We start from the raw sequence: 26306 nt of genomic DNA on the forward strand, positions 1-26306 counted from the left end.
AAATCTTCTGACAAACTATTTCTTATTTAACTGTTGGTTAATCTTATTGCTTTCATGAGCTCATATCAAACAAGGTTGCCTAAAAAAATACACATATTGGAGGAGAAAATGCAATATTAACAATCTAGTTTATAAATAGGTTGGGTTACTGTGTCAGATGCGGAGAAAAACATAATGTTAACATATATTTTTGCCACCCCGTCACATGACCCCTTCTTTTAACAAGTTTATAGTTAAATAGTTTAGCAGCTGAACTCTTACGTGTAAGAGTTGCTGGTGCAATATGTCCTGAATGTGGTTGGCATTGTCTTGCTGGAACAAAGAAGGGCTTCCCTGAAAAAGATGTGATAAAAAAAAAAACATTAAAAAAAAACTGCTGACGTTCCAAGTTGTTGGTGTCAGAAGAACAGTTTGCTCATGTCCTGTGCACTTTGGGTGTTGTTTACCAATTGAATGACATAACTTCCATAATTTCTAAAAAAAAAAAAACATCTTCAAATTTCAATTGGTCAGAGCACAGGGGAATTTTCCACTTGGCCTCAGGACATCTCAAATGAGCTCAGAAGGAGGATGTGTCTCAGGGTTTTTTCTTTGCATGGTGTATTTTTATCCTGCACTTGGCTTGGATCTTGGGCATGCATCAACAAGTGTGGTTTTCAGAGGTACTCTTGTGCTAATCACCACCCTGAAACAGCAGCAGAATCATTCTTTTCCTGATAGTTGACAGGTGAGTGCACTTTAAATCTTTGATGTTACTGCGATTTAAATGGATGCACATATACTATAATTGGTTAATTTTGCAGGCTGTTTTCTAAATTCTCTACAGAGCAGACAACTTATTAAGTCAGAAGTCACTTTACTCAATGAAGGAAAGGGAAAAAGCCATAGACTGAAGCAATATCAGGGCACAAGCAGGTTGTTGTCTCTTACATGCACCTCACGTTTCAGTACAAGGTATAAAGTCTGTCCCTTGTTTCAAACGCCCAGGGTTTATATTTCATCTGTAAAGTAACAGCTTTTGTGTTCAACACGGAAGAACAGAATAACAGAAGAAAACTTGAAGCATCCTGCTCCGCCTCCGCCCCACCAGTGCCGTCATCATAGTCGTACAGTGACTATAATCTGCTCCCAAAACTGACAGCAAAGATAGTAGAGCTGCTGTTGGTGAGCAGTTGTTGCTTTTTTGTTTGACTTAAATTCAAGCACGTTGGGTAATATTAAATAATATGCGATGACGCAGAAAAGTCGAGGGAAATACGTGTGTGGCGACAGAATGGCAGCTGATGAGCAATTAAAGGAACAAGCGGTAGTGATGTTCATTATGAACCATTAGGTTTGTAGCTTAGCTAGCTAATGCCGCGAGCTCGTCCGAGTTGACTCTGCTGGACTTCACATCGACCCGTGCTGACTCTGGGACACTCGGACAAGCACAGCACATCGGAACAAGCTGAGTACGTGTGTGTTTGTGATATTAGCTGTGACACGAATACATAAGGCTTGATAACTAAGTTGAGTAGCTCTGTGATCTGTGTTAATAAAAAGTATAAAAAAAACTCGACTTCATTAAAGCAAACTAAAGCAAACTCAGTCAGGTTTTTGAGTTTGGACCTGACTTTTGTTTACACTGTCCAGCTGAACAAATAAGAAAGTGCAGAGCAAAAGACGAACAAATCACTAAGTTTGAAAGAATCCTCTCACTAACATCTAAGAATCTGAAATGACTCCGAGGAGCACATCTATTCACACGTGTAGTATTTATTTAACCATTTCGAATTTCTCATGATCGATTCATATTTACTTTCAGCTTTATAGGCATGCTTATTTGGAGCCAATATACTATATTCGAGCAAAAATCCTTCCAGTACATTCCGTGCACATGTTTAGATATGTTCTGCACATACTGGTCCTCTGTAAGTGAAGCCAGTCACTTCAAGTTGATATCCAAAGGCCGCTTGGCAAGTATCTGCATCCTGCTTTTGCTTAGATTTTTTCATTGGGAATGTTCTGACAAGAAATGATGTGTCATATGTTTTGGTACTTGGTAAGTTTTCCACCCTGTGAGAGTAGATGAATAATTGGTTTTAACCTATCAGAGAGCAGAGAACTGATGTTCATCTTATTTTACATGTGAGACTGCAGGTTACTGCACAGTCACAGTTCACTGCATCTAAACTCATTCCAGCATATATTTGGCATTTGCATTGTGCCGTCAGTTACGTGATAATGTGGCTCTGTTGTGTGACTGTGGGCTCAGTCATTGGCAGGGGTCTAAATTAACAGTTGCTACAGAGACGTGTTAGTTTAGCTTTATAATACATCTTAATATAAAGCGCTACGGTTAAACAGTACATAAACTACTTCTCTCCAAAGTGACCATCAGTTCTCGAGCACACAGCAATAATTTTCGATTTTTCACGAGGTGCCATCTCTTTAACGTGTCTCAAACACTTTCAGCAAACAAGCTTAACAGCGTTTCTGTTGTATTAGACTGTATTACTTTTATCAGGTACATGCAATGTACTGACTGCTGAGTGCGCCTTTAGTACTGTGCTGTTACTGTCATATGATTCATGTTGACGCATATCCTACGGATGGGTAAATTTGCTAAATTCTCTTCAGAGCGGGCCGTTTCCAGTTCAGGTATCAGAATGTTGCTTGTTTTTTTTTCTCTCCAGTTCTTAGTGGGGAAGCTGTGTAGTTTGCAATGTTTTAATCATCCCTAACCAGTAATACTAATATGGATTCTTATTCTGACTGTATACCATGTTAAGGGAACCCCGGAGCTCAAGAAGTAAGAGATTGTCAAGTTTATATTTCTTGCAACAAAGCTATGCTTAGCATATATCTGTTTAAGAATTTTACATGTTGTCTGAAAAATGAGATGTTTTCTCTACAATGTTTCTGTTGTATGTGGGCAGAGTTGATTCATATGCCAAAGCACTTGGACTCGGTTTAGCAATTCATATTTAGGTCTTTACTGGAAGAACATTACCAGTGACACTGACAAGTTGTGGGAAAAGTACATTTTTCTTGCATCGGTGGTCATGTGCAACATTCTGCGTCTGCGACTGAGTCTTATTCAGGTCATAGAAGGAGATCAGCTGCTGCTGCAAGAGAAAAATAACTTGACTGGTTTGAAATGGAGCAAGAAGAAGCATCAAAGCGAAGGATGTCTGTTTTGCTATCAACACTGTGGAAAGGCCCTGTGTATCCTGGAGTCCTGATTTATTTATGTTAAGCAGCTTAAGTGATGTTGTCACGCGTGGCTGAAAATCTACTCCAACACATTTCACAGTCAGTAACTTAAAGCTTACGATATTTACCAGACACTGTTCTTTTCAGGTCACATGGTTTTTGAACGAGTCGCGGCCATTCCTTTGCATCATTCTGAATCGTAGCTTATTAACAAAAATATCTCTGTCCTTTTGTCCTTTTCACTGTGTGAAAACAAGCATCTGCACGTGCGCACGCTCGCTGTGCAGCAGGGAGAAGAAAAGGAACACCCGTGCGCTGCTCATCTCACTTTCGTGACGTCATTCTGTGGTCTCCTCTGTGCATTTTGTCATGATGTTATCTGAAAGATGTTTTTCAATATTCGAAAGGGTGGTAGAACATGTCCCAGGGCTGGGTAATGCATTTAAACAGTTCCAACGTTTGTCCATGACAATACTGAAATAGTTGTTGGATATGATCTAGCGATACTACATGTCGGGGCGAGGTGGCCCTGCTTTCATTTAACAGGGGTTCTGAGTTAAGACTATAAAAAGTGAGAAAACGTGAGCTATTTGGAAGTGGAAGCATGTCAGATGTGTTGCAACAGCTATAGAAAGCATACCATGGAATTGGGGCACTGCATGTGTCATTAACTGCCTCGTTTTCCTGGATCAACTTGTATGAAAGACTTGGCGTCTGTTGGAGGAAATCAGACTGCTAAGAAAAGCGACGTTGACTGGTTGTCAAGACTTTGATTCTTAGGTTTAATCTGTTGATCTGCTGTTGTTGTATAAAAGCAGGTTTGCCCCTTTAATCTAACGAAGCAAATAAGATAAATGTTGGAATCTACTTAGTAAAGGTTATGCAACTTCAAATCACTGTGAATATCTGGTCATTTTCTAACCTGGTGCTTGATTTTGCTCAAAATGTTTGAATTTTAGATGACAGAACTCACATTTACAGCCAGATGTTTGTGTTGGCTACGCTGGAGGTATTGGATTTATTTTTAAGGAGAAAACCAAGAATGAATTATTTTTGTTTATAGTTCACATATAGATAAAAAATGAAGGGTTAAATGATTTGTGCATTAGCCTTTCATTTAAGGCTTTCTGGACTTTTAAATTTAGACTCCATCTCCCCCCCACAGCTGGTGAACAGAATGTCTACATTGTGTAACTGTGATTACTGCAGCTGATCTAGTGACAGATCACCACACCCTCCAGTCTCTCATGCACACAATGTAAAAAGTACCCGTAGAGTTTCTGTACTGTCTTCCCCTTCTGATAAATTTCGGGGCTTTTCCCTTCGTGTTCTAGTGAGTTCAGGGTCAGAGGTTCAGAACTGCAGAGCTTAGGCCTGTGTTGGGCCAAATCAGACAAAAGCAAGTTATATTTTGTTTGGACTTCTTTATTTCTTTTGTTTCACATAAGTAAATATGAAACTGCAGCTGACAGAACTAGTATTCATTCTTTAGAGGCACTTTGGGAATCTTTGGCAGCACTTCTAATGTTGAGTCAATGTGAGTGTGTGTTCGCTCTGGACTTCTGGACAGTAAAACATTTATGTTTGGAATGATGTGATGGTTTGGTTTTCTAGCATAATAGAGTAGTGAATGCTGATGTTATTGCTGAGTATATGCAGTAATCACTGTTTCTACCGTCCTAGCATGGAAACCTGTGGGTCCTTCACAGCTGCCACAGATCTCATGGCAGCTGCTTTTTGGTTATTCCACTAAGTTGCTCCATAGTGCATAAAACTGTGATGATTTATATTTTGACTGCAAGTTGATAGCAGAGAAGATTACACAAAACACTAGTTCAACCACGGGCAGATTGTTCCACTCTTCTCTCCTGTTGTCAGTACTTAAACTGTACTGGAGAAAAGAGAAGTCTCTGTAAGACTTTGAACAGCTCTTGAGTCTTCTGTGTCTTCAACCTTAATGTCTTCGATTTAGAGTTTAGTTTCACTCCTGGATTTCTGTTTGTACATTCAAGTGTCAGCCTTATTTTGCTGTTTACTGATTGTTATCCACAGTGTGAATTATTCAGATATTTCTGAAAGCCAAGCCTTTTTTGTTCTGTTAAACTTTTCCCATTCTGATTTGGATGCTGTATAAAGCTGATAATGCTGGCATTTTCCAACATCTGTTATGATGAGTAACCATGCCAACAGGAAAGCTGTTTGCATGTTGCAGGATATTATGGAGCTTTCCAAAGCCTGAGTAATGCCTGAAATATCCAAGGGAATTAAAAATGGAGACGCTATGTTGAGCAAAAGCAAAATACAGAGAAAGGAGAAAGAAGCTTAAATCTTCACTTTCCTTGATCATCATGGGGAATGTAAGATCGTTGGCAAATTAGATTATTCATGATTTTCCTTGAGATATGGCTGCAGGAACACTTTCTTGACTACAACGTCTCTATATAGCTGTCAGACTAAATGGGCAGATATGGCAATATATGCCATATGCCGAATGGGCATATCTTTATGTGTGGCTTAGAGATACATCGATGCCGGGTCAACCAGAGCAGACACGGTATGAGCTGAGCCTACAGTTGATGAGCACAGAGATACACGTGCACACAAATACATGAGAAACAGTGCAGACGTGTTGGGCGAAACAGCCTCAGACACTCTCTCACTAAGCATTTTTACATGATTAATTATTGTCTTCCTCCGATCAAAATTGGACTTTTAAAATGCATGAAAAACAAGTTGGTCTGCCAAAAAACATGATATTGAGCTTGTCAAAAGTAGACTAACACACCCGGATACTACATGTATTCATTCAATTCCCATTTTAAATTCCAAATAAACCTGCCCTGTTTCTTTCTTTCTGTCTGTTTCTTTTTAAAGATGACTAATTGGATCAGAAATTGACTGAAAATCTGCCCATGAAGATCCCCCCCCCTCCTAAAGGAGGCCCTACTGTTTTTCAGAAGGAATTTCACAAGCAATTAGTAGTGAAACTGAGCATTGCTAAGGAGCAAAGTGTGGCTGGGCTGATAGCCATGAAGCCACTTGCACTGAGGACCTGATAAGACACATCAGAAACTGCTGCAACTCTCTGCCTGTAGCTTTGTGATAAACGTTTTGGGTGTGTAAACACACTGACAAAATGACGAGAGTGCTGTATTTTCCTTCATTCTTATACGTAGGCATGTGAGGCTGAAAACCATTACTGTATAGCTACTTTTAAAGCGGGATCCATCTGCAGCTGTTTCTGTAAGAAAGCTGTTATGAATAACTGCAAAGTAATATTTTCCCCCATACATGCCAATATTCACACAAGCCATGTGCTGAAACCCCCAGCTCATAGCCGCATTAGAATTTGAAGTAGTTTTGACAACAGCTAATAGAGTACAAATATAGGGTGTGTTTGTCCGCAAATGTACAAGACGCTGTACAAGCGTTCAGCATATAAATTCAGAAGAAGAATCTGTCGTTGCATGTACAGATTTGACCAGAGCCTTTTATGGCCTTGGTGGAATGATCCTTTAACAGTGCAGGGCATATCCTTATGCAGTTACTATGTCCCATAACTAGACAAACTCAGACTTGAAAGTGTTTAAAATGTACAGCAATGATTTCAGCTGTCTGGTAATCTATACCAATGGCCCCAAAATATTCTTAAACCTGGTCCCTTGTTCTGATTGGCACATGCTGATATATGAGCAGTATTAGACTGCTAGTGAACCCTAATTTCTCAGTGACTGAGCCAATGCAGGAAATGTGAAGCTTTTTTGGAAGTGTTTTGGAAAAGGGGTAAAACAAATCTGAAATGTGAAGCTTTTTTGGAAGTGTTTTGGAAAAGGGGTAAAACAAATCTGAAATGTGAAGGCATCCAAATTTGTGATGTTTCACGTTTGAGACAACAGTGACTTCCACAACACTGTGAGATAAAAATATCATCAGCTTGTGGCTGATGCTGTTTTAATTTGTTGTTTTAGGTTTGGTGATTGGAAAATGTCCTCCATGTTCGCTGATATATGTGTCGGCCACCGTTTTTAGGCATTTTGTTCTGTAGACATATTCAGATTTAAAACCACTCTCTATGTACAGCTTGGCAGATAACACAATGGTCAGGTTAAAGGTTATCCCTGACCTCTCTGTTTGCTCTCATTCCTTTTTGTTTAATTGTCTTAATTGTTTAATTTTATTTCTCTTTCCTTGACAGGTGTTTTTTTTTTTCTTTAAGGAGCACATGGCCTGTATTCTGCTGACAGACATGGACCCGCCCTCTCCCAATCCAGCAACACATCTCAGTGGTCTTCTCTCAGTGGACCCTAACTCAGACCCCAAGCAGGAAATGGAGGCCACTTGTTTAACTGTCCACCTTTACAACCCGGGGAAGGTTCGAGGTGGGGCCAACTGTTCTGAAAACATGCTAGCTTTTCCGCCTGGAGAGTATGTGGCAGAGGAACTGTGCATCACTGCAGCAAAAGCCTGTGGTGAGTCACTTGAGGATTTCAGTTCCTATTTGTCCAGGCATTCAAAATATAATTTTATTTATTCACCTGAAGTTAACTTAACTTAAGCAGATGTCAAGCGTTTGCTTGATATTGGCTAAACTGGCTAAAACAACTCAACATCTGCTTCATGCATTGGAAAACAAAGAGGAAAGAAACAAAGAAAGACTGAAATGTAGTGTGATCAGATGTCATGCTGCACTGTTTATTTTAACTTCATTAATGATTAAACCGTTTATTATATGCAGGTTTAGGAAATAATAGCTACATTCGGCTGCACACTGGCATCTTTGTTGAGTTGAAAATGTTATCGGTGTGCATTCATTCAATGACATTTCATCATACCCATTCCTTCTCTGGTATGCACATGTCAATAGAAATGTGGGAACTCTAGTCTGAACTAAGTCAGGACGAGCAGTTGGTGTATTACCAGCCCCGAATTGGCTGGTGACAACACTTTTGGCATGTAGAGACACTTCATGTTGCCGTTTCTGTTTACTTCGTATCCCATTTGTGTTTGAAGAAACTAGCTGTGCATGGTTTTAGTTCTAACGTTGGGTGTTGGATGATTAGCCCTAATCTCTGGGAAGATGCAGGTCCCCCTGATGAGATAGTGTCAGTCAGACCAGAGGAGGCCTTTTTCTGCTGCCCTTTCAAAAGTATCTCAAGTTAAAGTGCTATTAGTATGTTGTATGTATGTGTGACTACCGGTCGGTATTTTTTTTTTTTTTTTTTTTGCTGTTCGGCGTGTATTGTGTGGAAACGATAGCATTCAGCGTGCTCTCTCACATTCTCTTAAAAACTCAGTTCAGGAAGTCGTCTCTTTTTCACCTTCCGCCCTCTATCTCTTTCTGCCACACCCCCGTGCACCATCCATTCCCCTTAAGCTGGGAAATATCTGTTTTTACATCAGTCCTCTTTTTAACCTTGACTCTCCTGTACCTTCCCATTTTCTACTTTCTCCCTCTTTGGATGTTTTTGATCCATGCATCAACCTTCCTTTCTGTCTGCCACTTTCAAAGTCTCTTTCATGGTTTAACCACAGTTTTATTGCAGGCATGGCACCTTTTTATGTGGCTTAGCTTTAGGATGTAAGTTATTGGACTGTCATAATGTTTTGTCAAATTTGCGCATGGAAGTGGCCCGAGCAGGATATGTTGTTGCCACCATCATGAATTCTAGCATTTTTAGCCTCCTTTCAGTCATGCTGTTACTGGACTTGGATTAAATAAACATTTTTAGATATTAGTAATTTTGCCAACAGAATGTTAAAGACTTTGCTATTATCAGGTGTTCTCAGGTGTTGTAACCTTTGAATACTGTGCAATAGCCCGAACTATAATGAAACTGTTTTCTTACCAGTGTGTTTAAGAATTTGGTATATTGATAAGTGATATAAGGTTGGACTCATGCATCAACTTTGTTTGTACTTTGACTTTACTTCCCCTGTTGTGGTTGAGTGCACTTCCTCTTTGGCAGCACCCCTGTCCCCATGATCTTGCTTCACGACTGCTGAGTGCTTCCTGCTGTATGATGACATTTTCTGTGCTAATTTGGCACAATTGATAACACACCTGAGCACAGAACAATGAACTGTGGAATTATAGGAAACAATATAAGACGGCTGGGGTGGACGTTCAAGTAGAAGAAGGTTAGCAGTCACGCATTCTGAGATCATTGGCCTCTGTGCTTTCGTCATCGCCTTTTAGGTATAAAAAACATGCGCTCTATGCAGGGTTTTTACTACGTTACTGAAGGACGTAGATGCTGAGGTTGCAGCTCAGAGGTCGTGGGGGTTCTGTGGGGGTGGGGGGCTCTTCCATCCTTCTATGGTGTTTCAAACAGGAAAGGTTGTAGCTAAACGACAAATAAAACCAACCACGCTCTAATATACTGGAGTGTGATTAAAAAAGTTCAAGGATTCCATTTCCAGCCTTATAATGGCAGGGAAATCCCTCTTAAGTATATGACTGAATATCTTAATATTGACTAGATGCAAGTGGCCTCATATCAGGGGGAAGTTGTTGTTATGTGTGCAGCTAAAGTGCTGAAGAGTTTCATAAGATTTCTCTCATTGCTATCATAATTGAGAACTACATTTGAACTATATGGCTCTGTCATGTCAATTGTGAAAGAATTGAAGAATAAACCTTTGAACTCGGCACTTTTGGTGCCACAGTAAGATTGTCTGTGCTGTATTATTGTATAGTTGACATTAAAATGACTTAACGGTTCTGAGTGCTGGGATGATTTAAATTTTTTAAAATTATATTTACAGAGATTAATCCCCTGTTCTTCAATTTGTTTGGCCTAATGAGGGAAAATGACCGGATTTGGTTTCCTCCTAATCACGTCTTTAAACCGCATCACTCAGCCAATGAGAAATTGCACTTCAGAATCAGGTAAGACATTTATATATATGTATGTATATATATATGTATATATAGTTTTTTTGCCAGTACTGGAAAGCTATTTCCAGTATTTCACGTTTTGGCTTTTAAACATTGATTTATGTTAGTCAATTTTCTGTGGTCACCCATCTTGTCCAGATACTATTTTCCTGGCTGGTACAACAGCAGCAATTCACCCCACATCCATCGCTATGGCTTGTCCAAAGAGATGGAAAGTCCTGTAATGGATGATTGTGTCATGACATACCTTTTTTCTCAGGTTAGTCTCAATTCTTTGCACATCTTTACACCAGCAGGTCAATCACTCCCTCTGATGAGGGCATTTTGCATATACTTCCTGAAACTGTTTTCATACGAGAGGACAATGTCTCAAGGCCATTTCCCTATGCTAAAACAACAAAATACTTTCTTTGTCTTATTTTATTGGTAAAAATGTGATATGAAAAACTGTTTGGTGGCGATAAAGTGTGTGCACTTCCCTGCCTCTTTGCGACTGCCAGTTTGCCTGTCTCTCATGTCAGCCCATTGTCTCATATAGATGAGAAAACAGGAAGTGGGGTGGTGAGACAGTGTGTAACAAGCACAAATGGGGAACAAGGGTATGTCAGGGTCCCTTGTGTGTTTGCCTGCGTCTCTGCATACATATCTGTATGTTTGTGTGCACAAGTTTTGAAAATAGTTTCTGCTTTTTTTTTTTTCTTTCTTGCCCACACGCTTGCTCAAATTTCATACACATGCACACATTGCTGTTCGACTTTGTTTTTATCTCCGCTGTCACATTGACAACACGAGTCTTGCGCAGCATGATGGTTCTTTTGGACAAACATACAGTCTGTCTGCGACTTGCCAAGTTTTTTCCAACTTCAGATGTCCTCGTTTTGTTCAGCTAATTTAATGGTCTGCCTCCTTGATAGCTCAACTAACTGAATCATTAACCTGTGGGTATGTATAGTGGGTGAATTTACTGTACCCCACCCATTTAAATTATATCTTAAAACAGCAGATAATTAAGGGCATGACTATTTTGTGTGATTGGTGACTCAATAATTTAATCTAACCCCTCAAATTTGGCTTATTTCATGTTTATTTACAGGTTGAAAACTTTAAGTGAAGGATTTTAAGTTTAGGTTGTATTGGGTGAAAAGGTCCAAATTTGGGTAGCGGTAGAATAACATACAGTATGCAGCAGATAATTCACACTTGGTTTTACTTAGATATTGTCTTTGTGTTTATCCTCCTCCTCGCCCACTTTAATTAGTTTTTCTCCCATACTTTTTTTTCCTTTTACCCTCTTCAGTGGCGTTGCGACTTTCTGAACGGCTGGGTTCATATTCCAGTGAGCCATGAAATTCAGGAGGAGTGTCTGGGTATGGCTGTGCTGGACATGATGAGGCTCGCCAAAGAGAGCGGTCAGTCACCAGTGGACATTTACAATGATACTAGGTAAAGTCCACTCCTTCACAAGACATTATTGACCAAACAGAATATCACCTTGTTTTGATTTTGTAAAACAAAAATGTCTTCATATGGATTTGAAAAAGAGGTATACATTTGTGTCACTTTGTAAAGCTGCTAATGAATGTAGACTGAAAGAGGAATGAAATTTAATTTGTCAAGGGACAACAGACTTTCTGGTTGGAATACTGAAGAAGTGTATTCTAACCTTTAATAGAAGTCCAACGGAGGGGGTTAAGAATAATGAATAATGCACCAACAGCATCGGTGTATAGCATGACACCTGTACCTTTAGATCAAGATTGTTAGATTGAGTCTGATTTCAAAAGAAGAGGACGTTGGGAAGTTTTTTTTTTGCAAAAACCTTCCACTATATACAGTCTTAAATAAAGTGGCCATGATTGTGGATATGAATTCATTGTGACAAAACATGCAAGGGACCCTTCATTTGAATAAGTCTCTGATTAAATTTTAAGAGAAAACATCCAATTCCAATTAACTCAGTACTAAATACCTGAATATTAAGAGTGGTTGTAGAAGATGGATAAGAACTTAAGTGATTAAAAAATGAATGCTGGACTTTGGATGTATTTATATCAATCACTCTCAGTGCTGAAAAGTTGTTTTTTCCCCCCGTTAAACATTGAATACTAGTCTTGTGCCAGCAAACTGGGAGACATTTTCCACAAAAATGACAGATACGGACAAACAGAAACATTCCAGGTAAAACCAGTACAATATCTGGACACCCCACCTGGTTCACGTGCTTTGCTGCTGCTGATCTTTTGTATTATTGGAGAGCAATAGAAAACATGCCCACAAAAAAGAAAATATTGATGATTATCCCGACAGTTTCAGATTCGCACCCCTTCTTACCTTTAAAGTGTGACATGCCAGCAGTTTGTGCTCTTTGTGATAAAGTTGGGTTGGAAATGGCTCTTAAATATTGCATCTTCAGCACTTTGTCCCTTTGTTGTGAAGAGGACTGTTCGTTGAGCTGACACTTCATCCCCTCCTCTTTGTTATTTCCATCCGACCAACTCCCCGCTTTTAGCTACAAGTCTTTTCTGCCAAGATGCATGCGAAGCCGCATCCAGGAGTATAACCTGTTGACTCGGAAGAGGATCCGCTACCGCTTCAGAAGGTTCATCCAGCAATTCAGTGAATGCAAGGCCACCGTTTGTAACCTCAAGCTCAAATACCTGATGAACCTGGAGACGCTCCTGCCCTCTCTCTACTCTGAGCGCTTTCAAGTCACTGACCTCTCCTCACGAGAGGTCACCATCGTTGTCATGGGCAACAAGGGCATCCAGTGGTCTAAAGGGAAAGAGGAGATGGGAGGAGAGGAGGTGAGAACCTGGAGATTTGCTTGTGTTGCTGTGGGAATACATTTGTTAATTTATCACAGTAGGATGGTATTTTGAGTAAAGAAAAATAAGATAAAAATCAAACTACTATGCTTAACTTATTGCTCTGTCTTCAGGAGCTACAGACATACTGTGATTTCCCAGAGGTGATTGACATCAGCATCAAGCAGGGCAATAAGGAAGGCTCTGCAGAGAGTCGCATAGTTTCCCTCACCAGGCAGGACAACCAGATACTGGTATAGTACATGCTTCTGCTGCTACGACTGCTGACAATTATTCTGTCCATGCCTTTCTATTACTGGAAGATTAAAAATGTATTTACTTTGCTTTATTCAAATTTATTTATTCAAATTGTCTTTAGACTGGAATTAACGTTTGGAGACATTAAAACTCTCTACTCCAATGTTCTAACATTTTACTTGAATTTAGAAGAGGCAGCAGTGCGCTTGCAAAGAGCTTAGCATAAAATGTCTCACTTAAGCATATGCAAAGAAATGTCATCGATGTACTATAATATAAATCTCAACAGCACTGAAATAGCAGCTTTCCTGTTAGATAATGCAGCACAGTTTAAGCGCTTTTCTACGGTTATTTTTTGCTTGAATAACTTTTTAGTTGAGTTGTGTGTCACCAGGTTTACATGAATTGAGTGAGACCACAAAGTTTACGATCTTGTAATTAGTTTTTTGTATATATGTCCTTATGAATTAGATAAATGAATAAGTTGCAGTATTATCATTCCACTGATATAGATTAAAATAAGTACTTTTTTCTCCACGTCTGTCTCAATACTACCAAGGAGCTGGAGTTTCATTCGCTCTCAGAGGCCCTGTCATTTGTATCGTTAGTTGACGGATACAACCGACTAGTCGCCGATGCCCATCATTACTTGTGTAAAGAGATAGCTCCGCCAAGACTTCTTGAGGGCATTCAGAGTTACTGCCATGGCCCTGTTTCGTGAGTATTACTCTCAGTCACAAATACAGCACATTACGCTAATGTTGTCATGCAACCACATCCCCAGATCTTTCACACAAACTAAGACACGTTTTGTCTCTTTGATCGCAGGATGGAGTTCACAATTAGTAAGCTGCGTCGCTCGGGTAACTGCCAAGGCCTGTACATCCTTCGCTGCAGCCCCAGGGACTATGACAAATATTTCATGTCTTTTGTAGTTGGGGTAAGTAGTGTTAATGTTTGATCAACATCAATATAAGGAAATGCTGTGCTTCTCACATGTGACTTTACTCGCAGGCAAGGTTGAGTCACAGTCTGTTTAGTGATTTTTCAGACCAAGACTACATAGAACCAGCTAAATTAATAGATTATCTCGCCAATTCCAGACTAATGTAGAAAATTTAGGTTGTTGTATAAGGAAGAAGTTTAAAGTTACATTAACTACTGCATCACTGTGTATTGAAACTGTGTGGCTGTTACTGAAAGTAAAGAGTATTTGATTCCCCAGAAAGCAGCCTTGTCTTAAAATATTGGGCATAATATCAACCACTAGAGGTAGCAGTGAGACGTGATTTCCCCAAAAAGGGAGACTCCATCCATGTAACACTATAGTGTGAGCAGTTTTACCAACATTGACATGGACCTCAGTAATAATAATGATCACAGAGTGTTATCTGTAGTATGGCAGAAATAATATTCACACATACACTCAGTTAGTAGAACTTTTCTTTTGATTTTCAGCATGAAACGATGGTGGATTACAAGCACTGTCAGATTGTGAAGACGGAGTCAGGGGAGTTCATTCTGAGTGGTGCCATAAGGAGCTTTGGCTCACTCAGGGAACTTATGCATTGCTACCAGAAGGAGGCGCTTCGAACTGATGGGTACACGTTTCAGCTGACCAGATGTTGCCCACCCAGTCCCAAAGGTCAGAGTTGCCCATACTCCTCTGTTCTTCAGAGGGTCTCTGAGAAACTGCAAAGACTGTTTCACATGGTTAGGCTGTAAAAATAGAAATAATTACATTATATTACAGTAATCTCATTGAGTATTACAGTATTGATTAACCACAGATTAGGGCTTCACGGTAGTCCTTAATACAGTTTTTAGCACAGTTAGTTCTCTATTTAGTCTACATTTATGGCTTTTTATTCTTTCCATGATCTCTTAAGTGCTTGCTGTCACTGATTAGACAATCCAAGCTTCTATCAAATGCCTCGTTAAAAGAATCTGGAATAGTTTTTTTCTTATCTCCTTTTTCCTTTGTGTAAATATGCATTGTGTAGATCTGATAAGACTTGAGTAGCATCATACAGTTCGATCGCGCTGATTTAAAAATAAATAAATGAATACAAAAATGAAAGAAAAAAGTGCCGAGAACTAAATAGTTGTAGCACATTGGAGCTTTTCTTCCTCAACATGCTACTTATCAAGTTCCTTATGGTTTAGTTTTATCACCAAAGGGAAGCAGGCGCCAAATTGGCAAAGATAAATCCAAGTTTGAAAATTAAGGGTAAATGTTTGGATATAGTAATAGAAATTTAGAAAGCCATAGTAACTTAATACAGTACAATCTACTTACGTAAATAAACTGCAACTCTGCAAACAGGCCATTTCTTATTACCTGTCAGCAAAAGATGACCATTATATCTTTAGAGGGATGAACCCGTAATGACTTAGTAATTCAGTCAGTCACCAAATTTCCATCTCTCAGAATCGTTTTTTCTGAAAAAAACTTGAGATGCACTGATGTAATCTTTCATTTGTGTGTATTTATAAAAATGAGATGTTGACTGATCCTGAGCCCTGCCCATATATACCTCTGTTCAGACAAATCCAACCTGCTGGTGTGCAGAAACAATCAAGGGGCAGAGGTTCCTCTGTCTCCCTCGCTCCACAAACACATCAGCCAGATGGTCTTCCACAAGATCCGCAAAGAGGACCTCAACTTCGTAAGACAACACCTCATGACTTTTTTTTTATTTTTTAGCTTTTCTTATGAGCACACAAACATACATAACCATGTCTTCTCAGGGAATCATGACTTCGGCATTTTGCATCAGGCGCTGGATTAAATTCTGTACATTCTCAATGTATTTTTGTTTAAGTTTACATTATTATAGCATTTAAAATGACGATTTTCCTTCAGAGCAGTAAATTGTTCTTGACAAAGTGTTCATGTCTGAGAGGCGAGTGCCTTTGTGACTGTGAAAGAACTGTGAGTGTAAAGCCAAACAAACCCAGTAAAGACGCAGACCTAGTTTAGACAAAATAGCGTAGTTCATTTTAAGCTCTCTGGTATGAGACTCCTGTGGGACAATTGAACTTGACACAGTTAACGGAGAGACTTTGAGCCACTTAGCAAAGATGCCACCTGATCGAGCTCAGCTTCAGTAGCAGTTCCTTAGGACATCAGTGAGCTCACCGAGTTTGCTGACCACCTTCATTTAACAGTGAGCCAACCGTGATTTCACGACCTGCGTGGCTTGCTTATTTACTTTTTTTTATTTTTAACTTGAGCATTTACAGTTTTGTATGTATGTGATGCAATAAAACTCTGTCTTCCTTCTAATGTAGTCTCATGACAGTACAATAAAACTGTGTTTCAGAAAGAAAGTTTGGGCCAAGGAACATTTACCAAGATCTTTTGCGGTGTGAGGAAGGAGAGGGGAGACTATGGAGAGATTCACCAGATGGACGTTGTTATCAAGATACTGGACAAGGCTCACCGCAATTATTCAGAGGTTGGCTTGTTTATTGAATGAATGACCCAGAGACAGTGGATTGAAGAAGAAAAGAAAAAAGATTGCTATGAGAAATTCAAATTCAAATTCTCTTCTGTCATTTTTCTTCCTCGCAGTCATTCTTTGAGGCAGCCAGCATGATGAGCCAGCTCTCACACAAGCACTTGCTCCTTAACTATGGCGTCTGCGTTTGTGGCGATGAGAGTAAGTGTGCAACAAAAAGCCATTCTACTTGTAATTGTTGACAAAGTAAAATTCTTGACTGTAATTCTTACAAAGGACGGGACTGTGTAGATGAAAGGACAAGACCAAAGTAATGTTTGATTATCGTTGATCCAGTGGTCAAAACCCACAAGGAATTGAACTTTCTGAGTCTCTTGAAGAGAAAAGGAGAGTTAAACGCTAAAAACAATTGTTTGAAGAGGATTAACACAAACCATCTTCAAATCCCTGGAGGCAACTGAGACAGTCAGACAGAGAGGGCATAAACCTTCGGAGCTGCTGGCACGGTCCCATTCTGACTTAATAAAATCCTTTGAAGCAGCCAGCCATGATGAGCCAGTGCCATATTTATCCTTTCTCTGGGAACCCTTTACCGCTCCTGCATGTAGGGAGATAGTTGACAGGGAAGAAAAAACGGGATTGTAAAGAAATAAGGAAAAACTGCACATTTTACAGTGCTGTGCAGATGATCTTGTGGCCTTTTCAAGTGTCCCACAGTTTCTGTTTGAGAAATGTATTCAGTAACTGTTTATCAGAAATAAAGCAGTAACAGCTGCTTTGAAGTATTCTTAGGGAAGATCTTAGACACTTGGAACAACCTCACATTGAATGTTTCTCTCATTCTTCTTGGAGAATCATTCTAGCTCCACATGGTTAGATGAAGAGTTTTTAAAAAACACAGCCATTCTCTGCTCCCTCAAGGATGCCCTCCTGTTATAGTATGGATTGTGGCTGGGTCACTCCAGTACTTTCGAGTTTTCTTGATGTCCTCTAAGTTGTTTTCTTATTGAAATGCAAATCCTCATCCCAGATTGAGTTCCTGAGCAATCTTTCTTTCCATCTACAATGACTGAGTGTACCAAAGTGTGCCAAACTCTAAATATTTAGTTAAGCGCATGTAGAAGAAGTCGTGAAGCTCTCAAGGACCACAGATAGAAGAGATAATGCACCAAATCTTAGAAGTACCACTTGAGCTTTGTGTTTGAGGAGAATTGTGAGTCAACTGATGGGAAAATGCATCTTAAAATATATTTCAAGATGAGTCTTAAAATGTGGAAAACTTTCAAGGGTCTATAAACTTTTATGATGCAACATGTGTTGCATTAATAGTCTTAATTGTTCATTAGACACCAAAGTAAGATTTGCCTTTATGGACAGTATTAATCAGTATCAACTGAACTAGATAGAAAAATATAAGGCGGAAGCAATTGATGAGTGGGGAAAGTGTTCTGTTGTGTGTAAATGCCATGTCTAATTTTTACATTTTACAATTTTTACTGTAGAAAAACAAAATAAATGATGAATAATTTGAAATAACTTTACTTCCCTCTTCATCTCTGTGTCAGACATGATGGTGCAGGAATATGGAAAGTTTGGGTCACTGGACATTTACCTGAAAAAGAAGAAAACTTCTGTTAACATCACCTGGAAGCTAGAAGTGGCTAAGCAGCTCGCCTGGGCTATGCATTACCTGGTAATACACAACTTTTAGTTTTATGTTACACACACATTTACACATCCTGGAATTAAAAGAAAAAAAACCTCTTAACATATGAATAAAAGTACTTGAGCCTTGAACAGAGACAGCATTTCTTTTCTCTTATTTTTGAGGATAATTAGAAATTTCTTTGTCATACCCTACATACAGGAAGACAAAAACATCATTCATGGAAATGTTTGTGCCAAGAACGTTCTTCTGATCAGGGAGGAGGATCGGAAAACGGGCAGTCTGCCTTTTATCAAGCTCAGTGACCCTGGTATCAGCATCACGGTGCTGCCCAGAGAAGGTGAGAAACACTGAGAGCTTGTACGTCACGAGTGTGTGATGCCATGAGGGAATAAAATTCACCGGCTCTGGGTTTTGCCCCAGTGTGATTATCTGTTACCTACATGGACACAGTGTGGTCATCTTTGCTTTCTGTTTCTCTATATTCCTATGAACTCCTCTTCCTTTTTACTGATCTGTGCCATAGTTCTGGTGGAGCGTATCCCCTGGGTGCCCCCTGAGTGCATTGAAAACTCCCAAAATCTGAGTTTAGCCACAGACAAGTGGGGCTTCGGGACCACCCTTTGGGAGATCTGCATTGGGGGAGACAAACCGCTCAGCACCTTGGACAGCTCAAAGGTCACACAACCCAAAGAAAGCTTTGATTAAAGATGAATGAGTGTTGTTTAATTTTTTATTTGTTTCCAAGACAAAAAAATGATTTCGGTGTCATTTTATACACTAAGTTTTGTTAAAGTTTAAAGAATGACATATCACATGTCTATTAGAGAGGTTTAGATTTCTACTTACACAAACTGGTTGCTGCCTGCGGATACTGTAGAGATTTTAGATTAGTGTCAAATTCTTTGGCCAACTCTGAAAAAAAAAGAAAGCACGTTCATATTTCCTAAATTATTGAAACGGGTAAAACTGTAAGTACAGCAGATACAACAGACAAATATCTAGTGATCTAATGTCTGCAAACAGTGTAACTTTTCAGCCCAGAACATTTGATCATTTTCTAACCCAAGGTGACAGCATGCAGGTTGTTAATTTTCTTCCATCCATGTGCAGAAGTATCTGTTCTATGAGGACCGACACCAGCTGCCAGCTCCCAAATGGACAGAGCTTGCCAATTTGATAAACAACTGTATGGACTACGAGCCTTTGCACAGACCCTCTTTCAGAGCAATAATCCGAGATCTCAACAGTCTGTTCACTCCAGGTAGAAACACAAATAAACCACGTAACCTTCTTTCAGAGCCACAGTTTAAGACCACAACTCCCCAGTGTGCAGATTATGCTGATGTATTATACACCACACCCACATTTGTCATTAAAGATTCTAGGCAGATTTTTTTTACAATTTGACGTTGCAGACTATGAGCTGCTGGTGGAGAGTGACATGGTGCCCAACAGGACACGAGGCTTTGGCTTCCCGTGGGCTGCTGAGAGCCAGGAGCCTGCCCAGTTTGAGGAGAGGCACCTCATCTTCCTCAAGCAGCTTGGCAAAGTAAGACACGCACACGCACACTCTGTAGATACACTTCCTGTCAAAATCCTGGACACAAACTGTAGAGATAAAATGCTTTCAGTAGCTTATCTTTATGTCTTCTTAATCTGACACAATACAAACATTTGTAAATGAATTACAAAGACTTTTAACTGGATAAGATAAATGACTAAAATCAGTTGATAATTTCTCGAGCATTTGCCATCTCCTGAGGGGATTCTTGCCTTCTTGTGCATCTATTCATGACGTTAATGGTTGTTGGAAATGCATTTTTGGACAAATTATGATGTACAGTGGCAAAAATTAAATCTCTATGACTAATCATTAGTTTCCACTGTCAGAGATATTTTCGTGACATTTTCCATCCACATTAAAGTACAAACAGCACTGTTTGATATGAAAGAACATTTTTTCTGTCGAGCTCTTTTTCCTGTTAAATCAGCAGCTCAGAGAGAGACATGATGTTCCGTGTATCTGTGTCTGTTTGCCCTCTGTCCCCACACAGGGAAACTTTGGCAGCGTGGAGATGTGCCGGTACGACCCCCTGCAGGACAGCACAGGGGAGGTGGTGGCTGTGAAGAAACTGCAGCACAGTACAGCCGAGCACCTCAGGGACTTTGAGCGGGAAATTGAGATCCTGAAATCACTTCATCATGAAAACATTGTTAAATACAAAGGAGTGTGCTACAGCGCAGGTATGAACGTCTTTCCTTGCGTGATATGAATCTGTCTCAAGATCCTGATGAGCTTGAGGATTTATCCTACTGCCTGTCCTCTCCCCCTCAAATCTAGATAACCTGATTGCTGTTTTATGATGTACATAAAACAGCATTTGTTCTATACTTTTACAGTATATATACTTTATACAGTGATTTCTGTGTTGTGTTGTACGTCACATTCTCCAATTGGAGCTTTGGACCGCCCACAGGATCTCGATATAGTGTTTATGGAAAGTTTTCAGACCCTTGCAGGTTTTTGACATTTTCTTCCTGTTGAAGTGTGCTTTGGCAAAACATTGAACCCCAAGTTGCTCTGATGCCACTGATGTACAAGTCTCCATGAGTGGATAGAAAACAGTGCTTCTTTGAACCTATAGGCTATAGGTGTTGTATAAGTTCAGACCATTCACCAGTCCACACTCCTTTTAAAATAGATGTATTTTTTTGCTCCTCAGTCTACACTCAACACTATTAGAGCCACATCAAATAAAATTCAGATGCTTCACTCAATATTTTAGTAAAGAAACTTTGACCAGAACTATCCCACAAGCTTGGCAATAGTCAGATAATTCAATATTTTTTTCATTGGATCAGACAATTTAGCTTTTGTATTGTTTTGGAAAAATTCCCAGTACACTGTCCACATGCCTTTTAAAGCAAGTCAAATTGATCTATAAAGCACATTTTAAAACAAGAACAACTGTGCTGTACACAACATTAACACACACACACAAAGGCTTAAGAGAAAACACAAACAAAATAAAACCTTGTAATAAAATTAGTTCCTAACATAAGATACAGTTTAATTGACAATGAAAGCTGTTACACAGGCTTGTATAAAATATGGAGCGTTGCTTTGTTTGGTATATTTCAATCAGGCAAATAATTGTCCTTATTCATCTAAATAATGGGGGTAAAGTATGTTTCTTTCTTTATTCATGCTAATGATACAACCCGCTGTCCTGAGCTCGTTTACCCTGCAGCTGTTTGTCATGCATTGTGTTTTCCGCACACTTACTGGCTTGGGTGTCAGTGATCTGAGTCTGTATTTTCTCACAGACAACACTTTTGGCGAGACATTCGTACTTAACTTTCTTCTGTCTGCAGGACGAAGGAACCTGCGGCTGATCATGGAATATCTCCCCTTTGGCAGCTTGAGAGACTATCTCATCAAACACAAGGACCACTTTGATTCCAAGAAACTGCTGCACTATGCATCACAGATTTGCAAGGTAACATCAAACAACTGGAAGTCTTTTCCATTTTTTCTGGACATATGTGTGAAACACATAACCGTTTCCTTTGGTCGTGGTAACACATGGACTTCTTTCAGGGTATGGACTACCTTGGCACTAAGCGTTACATTCACAGAGACCTGGCCACAAGAAACATTCTGGTGGAGAGTGAGATGAGGGTGAAGATCGGTGATTTTGGCCTGACCAAGGTGCTGCCGCAGGACAAAGACTACTACACTGTCAGGGAGCCTGGGGAAAGCCCCATCTTTTGGTGAGGATCACACTGCGGAATTTCTGCCCGCTCAAACACATTTTCAAGCTTTCCTTTTGAAGATACACTTGAAGATAAAGGATATACCCTTTTTGGTGTTTCTGACTGGCTTTCCTATAGTCTTAGTCAATATAGTAACCTTTTGTGGCTCATCTTTAAACACATGTACAGCGCTGTGCAAAAGTCATTCAAAGTTTTTCTTTCTCTCATTCATTTTCGGTCCAGTCCTTGTACCTGATCGTTTTCAGGGAGATGTTTTAGGGGAACACTGACAACTTAGCAAGAAACCAATTTAAAACTGTATGTTTAGACATTTTTGTTACCAGCAGTCTGTCACAAAGACATGATTTGTTTCTGTTGAAGCTGAAAATTTGGCATATCTCAGCACGGCGTGCAATATGTTCTTAAAAGATCTTGGGAAATATGATGCATACATGTATCATATCAATTATATCAGTACATCTGACCCTTAAGTTGATCGATCTAGTGTTCACTGAAGGAGGCTGTCAACAAACCGCTCTTAAGAAAGGGTATCGGGATGAAAAGCTGACATATGAAACGATACAAGAACTGGACTAACATGTCATGGGTCTCATGGAATGATGAATCTCGATTTGAAATTTACAACAGTGTAAATGCACATTTACACAACAGTGTGCAGAGCCACCCGTAAAACATGGTGGAGGCTCTGTCGTGGGTCGGGGCTGCATATCAGCCAGTGGTATTGCAGTAAGGTAATGCAAAAAGGTACCATGCTGTACTCCCTGCAAAGCGTCTGATTGGCTGCAGCGGCTTCATTTTTCAGCATGACAATTCACATGAAATATATGATAAATAGTGACAAAAATGCACATTACAAATAAGAAAAGGTTATTTTAGATAGTCTTTGTGGCTCATACGCATCCAGTCTAACAAATCTTTCTAAGCCTATTTCTGTTTGTCACACCAAGGTTGCTAATATCAAGAAAAACACTTTCCTATACTTTTTGCTGTTGGCATGAAATGTCCGTTTATCATCCTAGAAGGTGCCCGAATATTTGTGCTGACTTGCAGTTTCCACGGTTGCGCCACTGATGAGTCGGTGCAGTGGCTGAAGGGTTAAAACCGGAGTCGGTCAGCATCTCTTTAGTTTTGAAGACATAAAGTTGTAAATACGAGTCCTCATACCGTGTAATAAAACTGTCAAAAACTGGGACCATGGTTCACCTCATGATACTGCGGGAGACTGACAATTACAGAGTCAGCAACTTATTTACGCAGCTGCAAATGCAGTATGAGCATACCAGGAGAAAGAGCAGTAAAAATCATGGACTGGCCATATATGAACCCAATCCTCAACATAATTAAAGCAGTGTGGGATGTTCTGAACAGAAAACAGCACAATAAGCAGACTGTCTGGAGAACTATTCCCGAGCACTCATTTTTGGATGTTGGCTTGGGTTCATCCCTAAAATTAGGCGCCCTTGAATAATTCAGTGGTCAGATTTAAGTAATAAAACAAATAATTTCTGTTGTTTAAGGCTTCTTTAAAAGATTACAAGAATGTTTGACTCCTTGCAAGCAAAACAAAAAGAAATGAAGAGTAGCTGAAGACTTTTGGACAGTACTGCAGCAGAAATGTGTTTCTACTGTCAGGCCTTTATCCTGGGTAGCTTTAAATGTAGCACAAATGCCTGTTCTAGACTTTAATATCCAGTGCTGTTTAAAACAATGTGTGAAGCGTGATGTTAACTTATGAACCACATATGTAATTTGCTGTCATGTTTTCCAGGTATGCACCGGAGTCTCTGACAGAGAGTAAGTTCTCTGTGGCATCAGATGTTTGGAGCTTCGGCGTTGTCCTTTACGAACTCTTCACCTACAGCGACAAGAACTGCAGCCCACCAGCGGTACAGCACCCCCCACACTTTGTTAAACGGCTGTTTGACTCATCCCAGTTTTTACTTCTTTCTCATTTGTTACAGTAGCTTAACTGAGCCTGGGAGCAGAGCACTGTGATGAACCCAAACATAGGAAAATTGTTGTTTTTCAGGCACTTCGTTTTTACCAGTCTGCGTTCTCTGTTGCAGGTGTTCATGGAGAAGATGGGACACGAAAAGCAGGGCCAGATGATTGTCTACCATTTGATTGACCTGCTGAAACAGGGCTACAGGCTGCCTGCTCCTGACAATTGTCCAAAGGAGGTCAGTAACTCTATTTATACCACAAAATTCTTTATTTCCTCTTAATGTGGCTTGCATCTGTGTGACCTGTTTCATTGACCTCTTCCGCATGATTTGTTCTTGCTTCCTTAGATTCACAAGATAATGATGGAGTGCTGGGGCAGTAACCCGGGACTGCGGCCGACATTCAAGACCTTGACTCAGTGCGTGGAGACTGTACGAGACAGCAAGGATGCATGAGCGCCGATGATTCCTTAACTTTTGACCTGTTGGTGTTGACTTGCGTCACAGACAGATGAGTTGCCTGGCTTTACTTGTTTTTGAGTTGAAATGATGGTGATGTTCACTCTCTGAAGAAGCCCAGCCGCTTCTTTCTGTGCACACAGAAGTGTGCACACAATTTGACGAATGAGTACAGCCAAGATTATTTCTGAAGACTGCGAGAACTTTTCCGTGTTTTGATGAATGATCTTCTGCGACAGTGAGCAACAAGGACGTTACTGTGTACTTTTATTGTTGTAAACTTAAAAATTCGTCTTTGTGAATAAAAAAAAAAAAAAAAAGCCCAAATCACGAGGAGACCTCCTTGCACCAAGTTGGCCTTAACTCAGCCCCACGGCTCTCGCGCTCTCATTTGATCTTTTAAGGCTGATGAAAGGAAGTGTCCTGCGCTTCCATAACATGAGGACCCTTCATGATGAACTCTGTTTGTACCGTGGACTCCTGTGAGCTGGTGAAGCAACAAGAAAAGCATCCTTATTTGTTCTTTGAGCGGTTCCTGTTTGCTAAAAGTTCTCTATGTGACAGAAGACTTCCTTTTTACATGTTTACATAATTTTATGCAATCTGGAATCTGTTTGAGAGCTTTGAGAGAGAACAAAATTAATGGCATTGTGTAGGTATGTATTTCATTAAATGCAGTATAAAATCTTGAATGTTACAAGGCTACTCTGTCTGGCTGCAAAAAAATAGGTCCCTTCATGTTGTTGCAAGCAACAGTTTTATTTTATTTTTTATTTATCACTTTATTTTTGTATGTATATGTGCATTACATTATTGACCATGAATGTATCTGTGGTCCAATTTTTATTTTTTCTATTTAATTGTTAACGTTCCAGATGGCCGTAGGAGAGTGGCCGGTCGCTATTTGTGATCCGAGTAAAGGCTCGTGAGACCAAACTCAGTATTTAAGCAGAGTATTTAACTGGAATTGTTCAAGGCTGTTTTTCTGGTATAAAAAGGCAATACACAATTTAAAAAAAAAAAAAAGGATATCTTGAGATATTTATCGATGCTCCCTTACCCTCATTTAAGTTGTAGTGATCGAGCTACTTCTATTTCAATGTGTTTTCAGTGCCTTTTCTTTATTGGTGTTTGTCTTACATGAAAAAAAACCAACTGCCAAGTGTTGTGCTGATAAATGATGAAATAGGGCATGTTTCTTTTTCTTTTTTTTTACTCGTACAACTATTATTGTGATGAATGTGTTTTTTTTGCTGTGTCGCCTCAAGTATGATCATCTTAGAGATAAACATAGTTTTATGTCCAAAGATTAAAAACAAAATGCACAGCCATATTAAACTGGTGCACTGTTCTCTACATTTATTTCAGCTGTGGTTGATTTTTTATTTTTTTCCTGCATTCCTCAATGCGACGGTAATGTAAATGTTAAGAGATGAAAACAGTGGGGGGAAAAAAACTGTAGAAAATTCCAAATGTGACAGTCAACAATTACGTTTTAGAATAATTTGCACCTTTGGAGCATGAAAGGGTATTTGTGAAGCGTTATTCAAAGGTCAATATCTTTGTTGCGATTTAGAAATAAAACCTCTTCTTTGTAGGATTATCCTTGGGGTGTTGATACCCCCATTGTAGGCAGCTTTAACGTCATGAACAAAGGTCAGAAATGAGTTTACATCCACCCAAATTATATTAATATGCAATATTGTTTTGTTAGTATGTCTGACTGTATTTTAGTCAGACATTCTGCTGGCCTAAGTAAGGCTGCTGCTGATTTCTCTGGACAATATGACGCAGCGCATAATTTCATATTAACACCGTATTTAAAATTTATTCCAGTAT

At 39.6% G+C, this 26306-nt stretch overlaps 1 protein-coding gene across 5 annotated transcripts; it reads left to right on the top strand.

Moving 5' to 3' along the window:
* The first annotated feature begins 1128 nt into the window (after positions 1 to 1128).
* On the top strand, positions 1129 to 24797 carry jak2a (Janus kinase 2a). Of its 5 annotated transcripts, XM_072371355.1 has the most exons (24): positions 1129 to 1451; positions 7415 to 7664; positions 9961 to 10084; positions 10232 to 10352; positions 11391 to 11536; positions 12603 to 12897; positions 13032 to 13151; positions 13715 to 13872; positions 13984 to 14095; positions 14614 to 14800; positions 15703 to 15824; positions 16482 to 16616; positions 16733 to 16820; positions 18185 to 18312; positions 18487 to 18625; positions 18812 to 18963; positions 19399 to 19549; positions 19704 to 19837; positions 20343 to 20532; positions 21664 to 21788; positions 21890 to 22062; positions 23834 to 23951; positions 24132 to 24245; positions 24357 to 24797. In XM_072371355.1, the coding sequence occupies exons 2-24, from the start codon at positions 7418 to 7420 to the stop codon at positions 24462 to 24464; spliced, it is 3387 nt and encodes a 1128-aa protein (XP_072227456.1). In that variant the 5' UTR covers positions 1129 to 1451; positions 7415 to 7417; the 3' UTR covers positions 24465 to 24797. The 5 variants fall into 5 exon arrangements, with proteins under 5 accessions (XP_072227456.1, XP_072227457.1, XP_072227455.1 ...); XM_072371356.1 differs by lacking the exon at positions 7415 to 7664; XM_072371354.1 differs by lacking the exon at positions 1129 to 1451 and having other exon boundaries at positions 7378 to 7664.
* The last annotated feature ends 1509 nt before the right edge of the window (positions 24798 to 26306 follow it).

Source organism: Leuresthes tenuis, unplaced genomic scaffold (assembly GCF_036924035.1).
Source record: "Leuresthes tenuis unplaced genomic scaffold, fLeuTen1.0.hap1 SCAF_19, whole genome shotgun sequence".
In the NCBI taxonomy this organism is placed as follows: Eukaryota; Metazoa; Chordata; class Actinopteri; order Atheriniformes; family Atherinopsidae; genus Leuresthes; species Leuresthes tenuis.

Bases quoted from the DNA above. Each gene is read 5' to 3' on its own strand.
- jak2a (XM_072371355.1), top strand. From the start codon at position 7,418: ATGGCCTGTATTCTGCTGACAGACATGGACCCGCCCTCTCCCAATCCA. The intron at 13,152-13,714 runs GTATAGTACATG...AATACTACCAAG, and splicing joins GGCAGGACAACCAGATACTG to GAGCTGGAGTTTCATTCGCT. The intron at 16,821-18,184 runs GTAAGTGTGCAA...TCTCTGTGTCAG, and splicing joins CTGCGTTTGTGGCGATGAGA to ACATGATGGTGCAGGAATAT.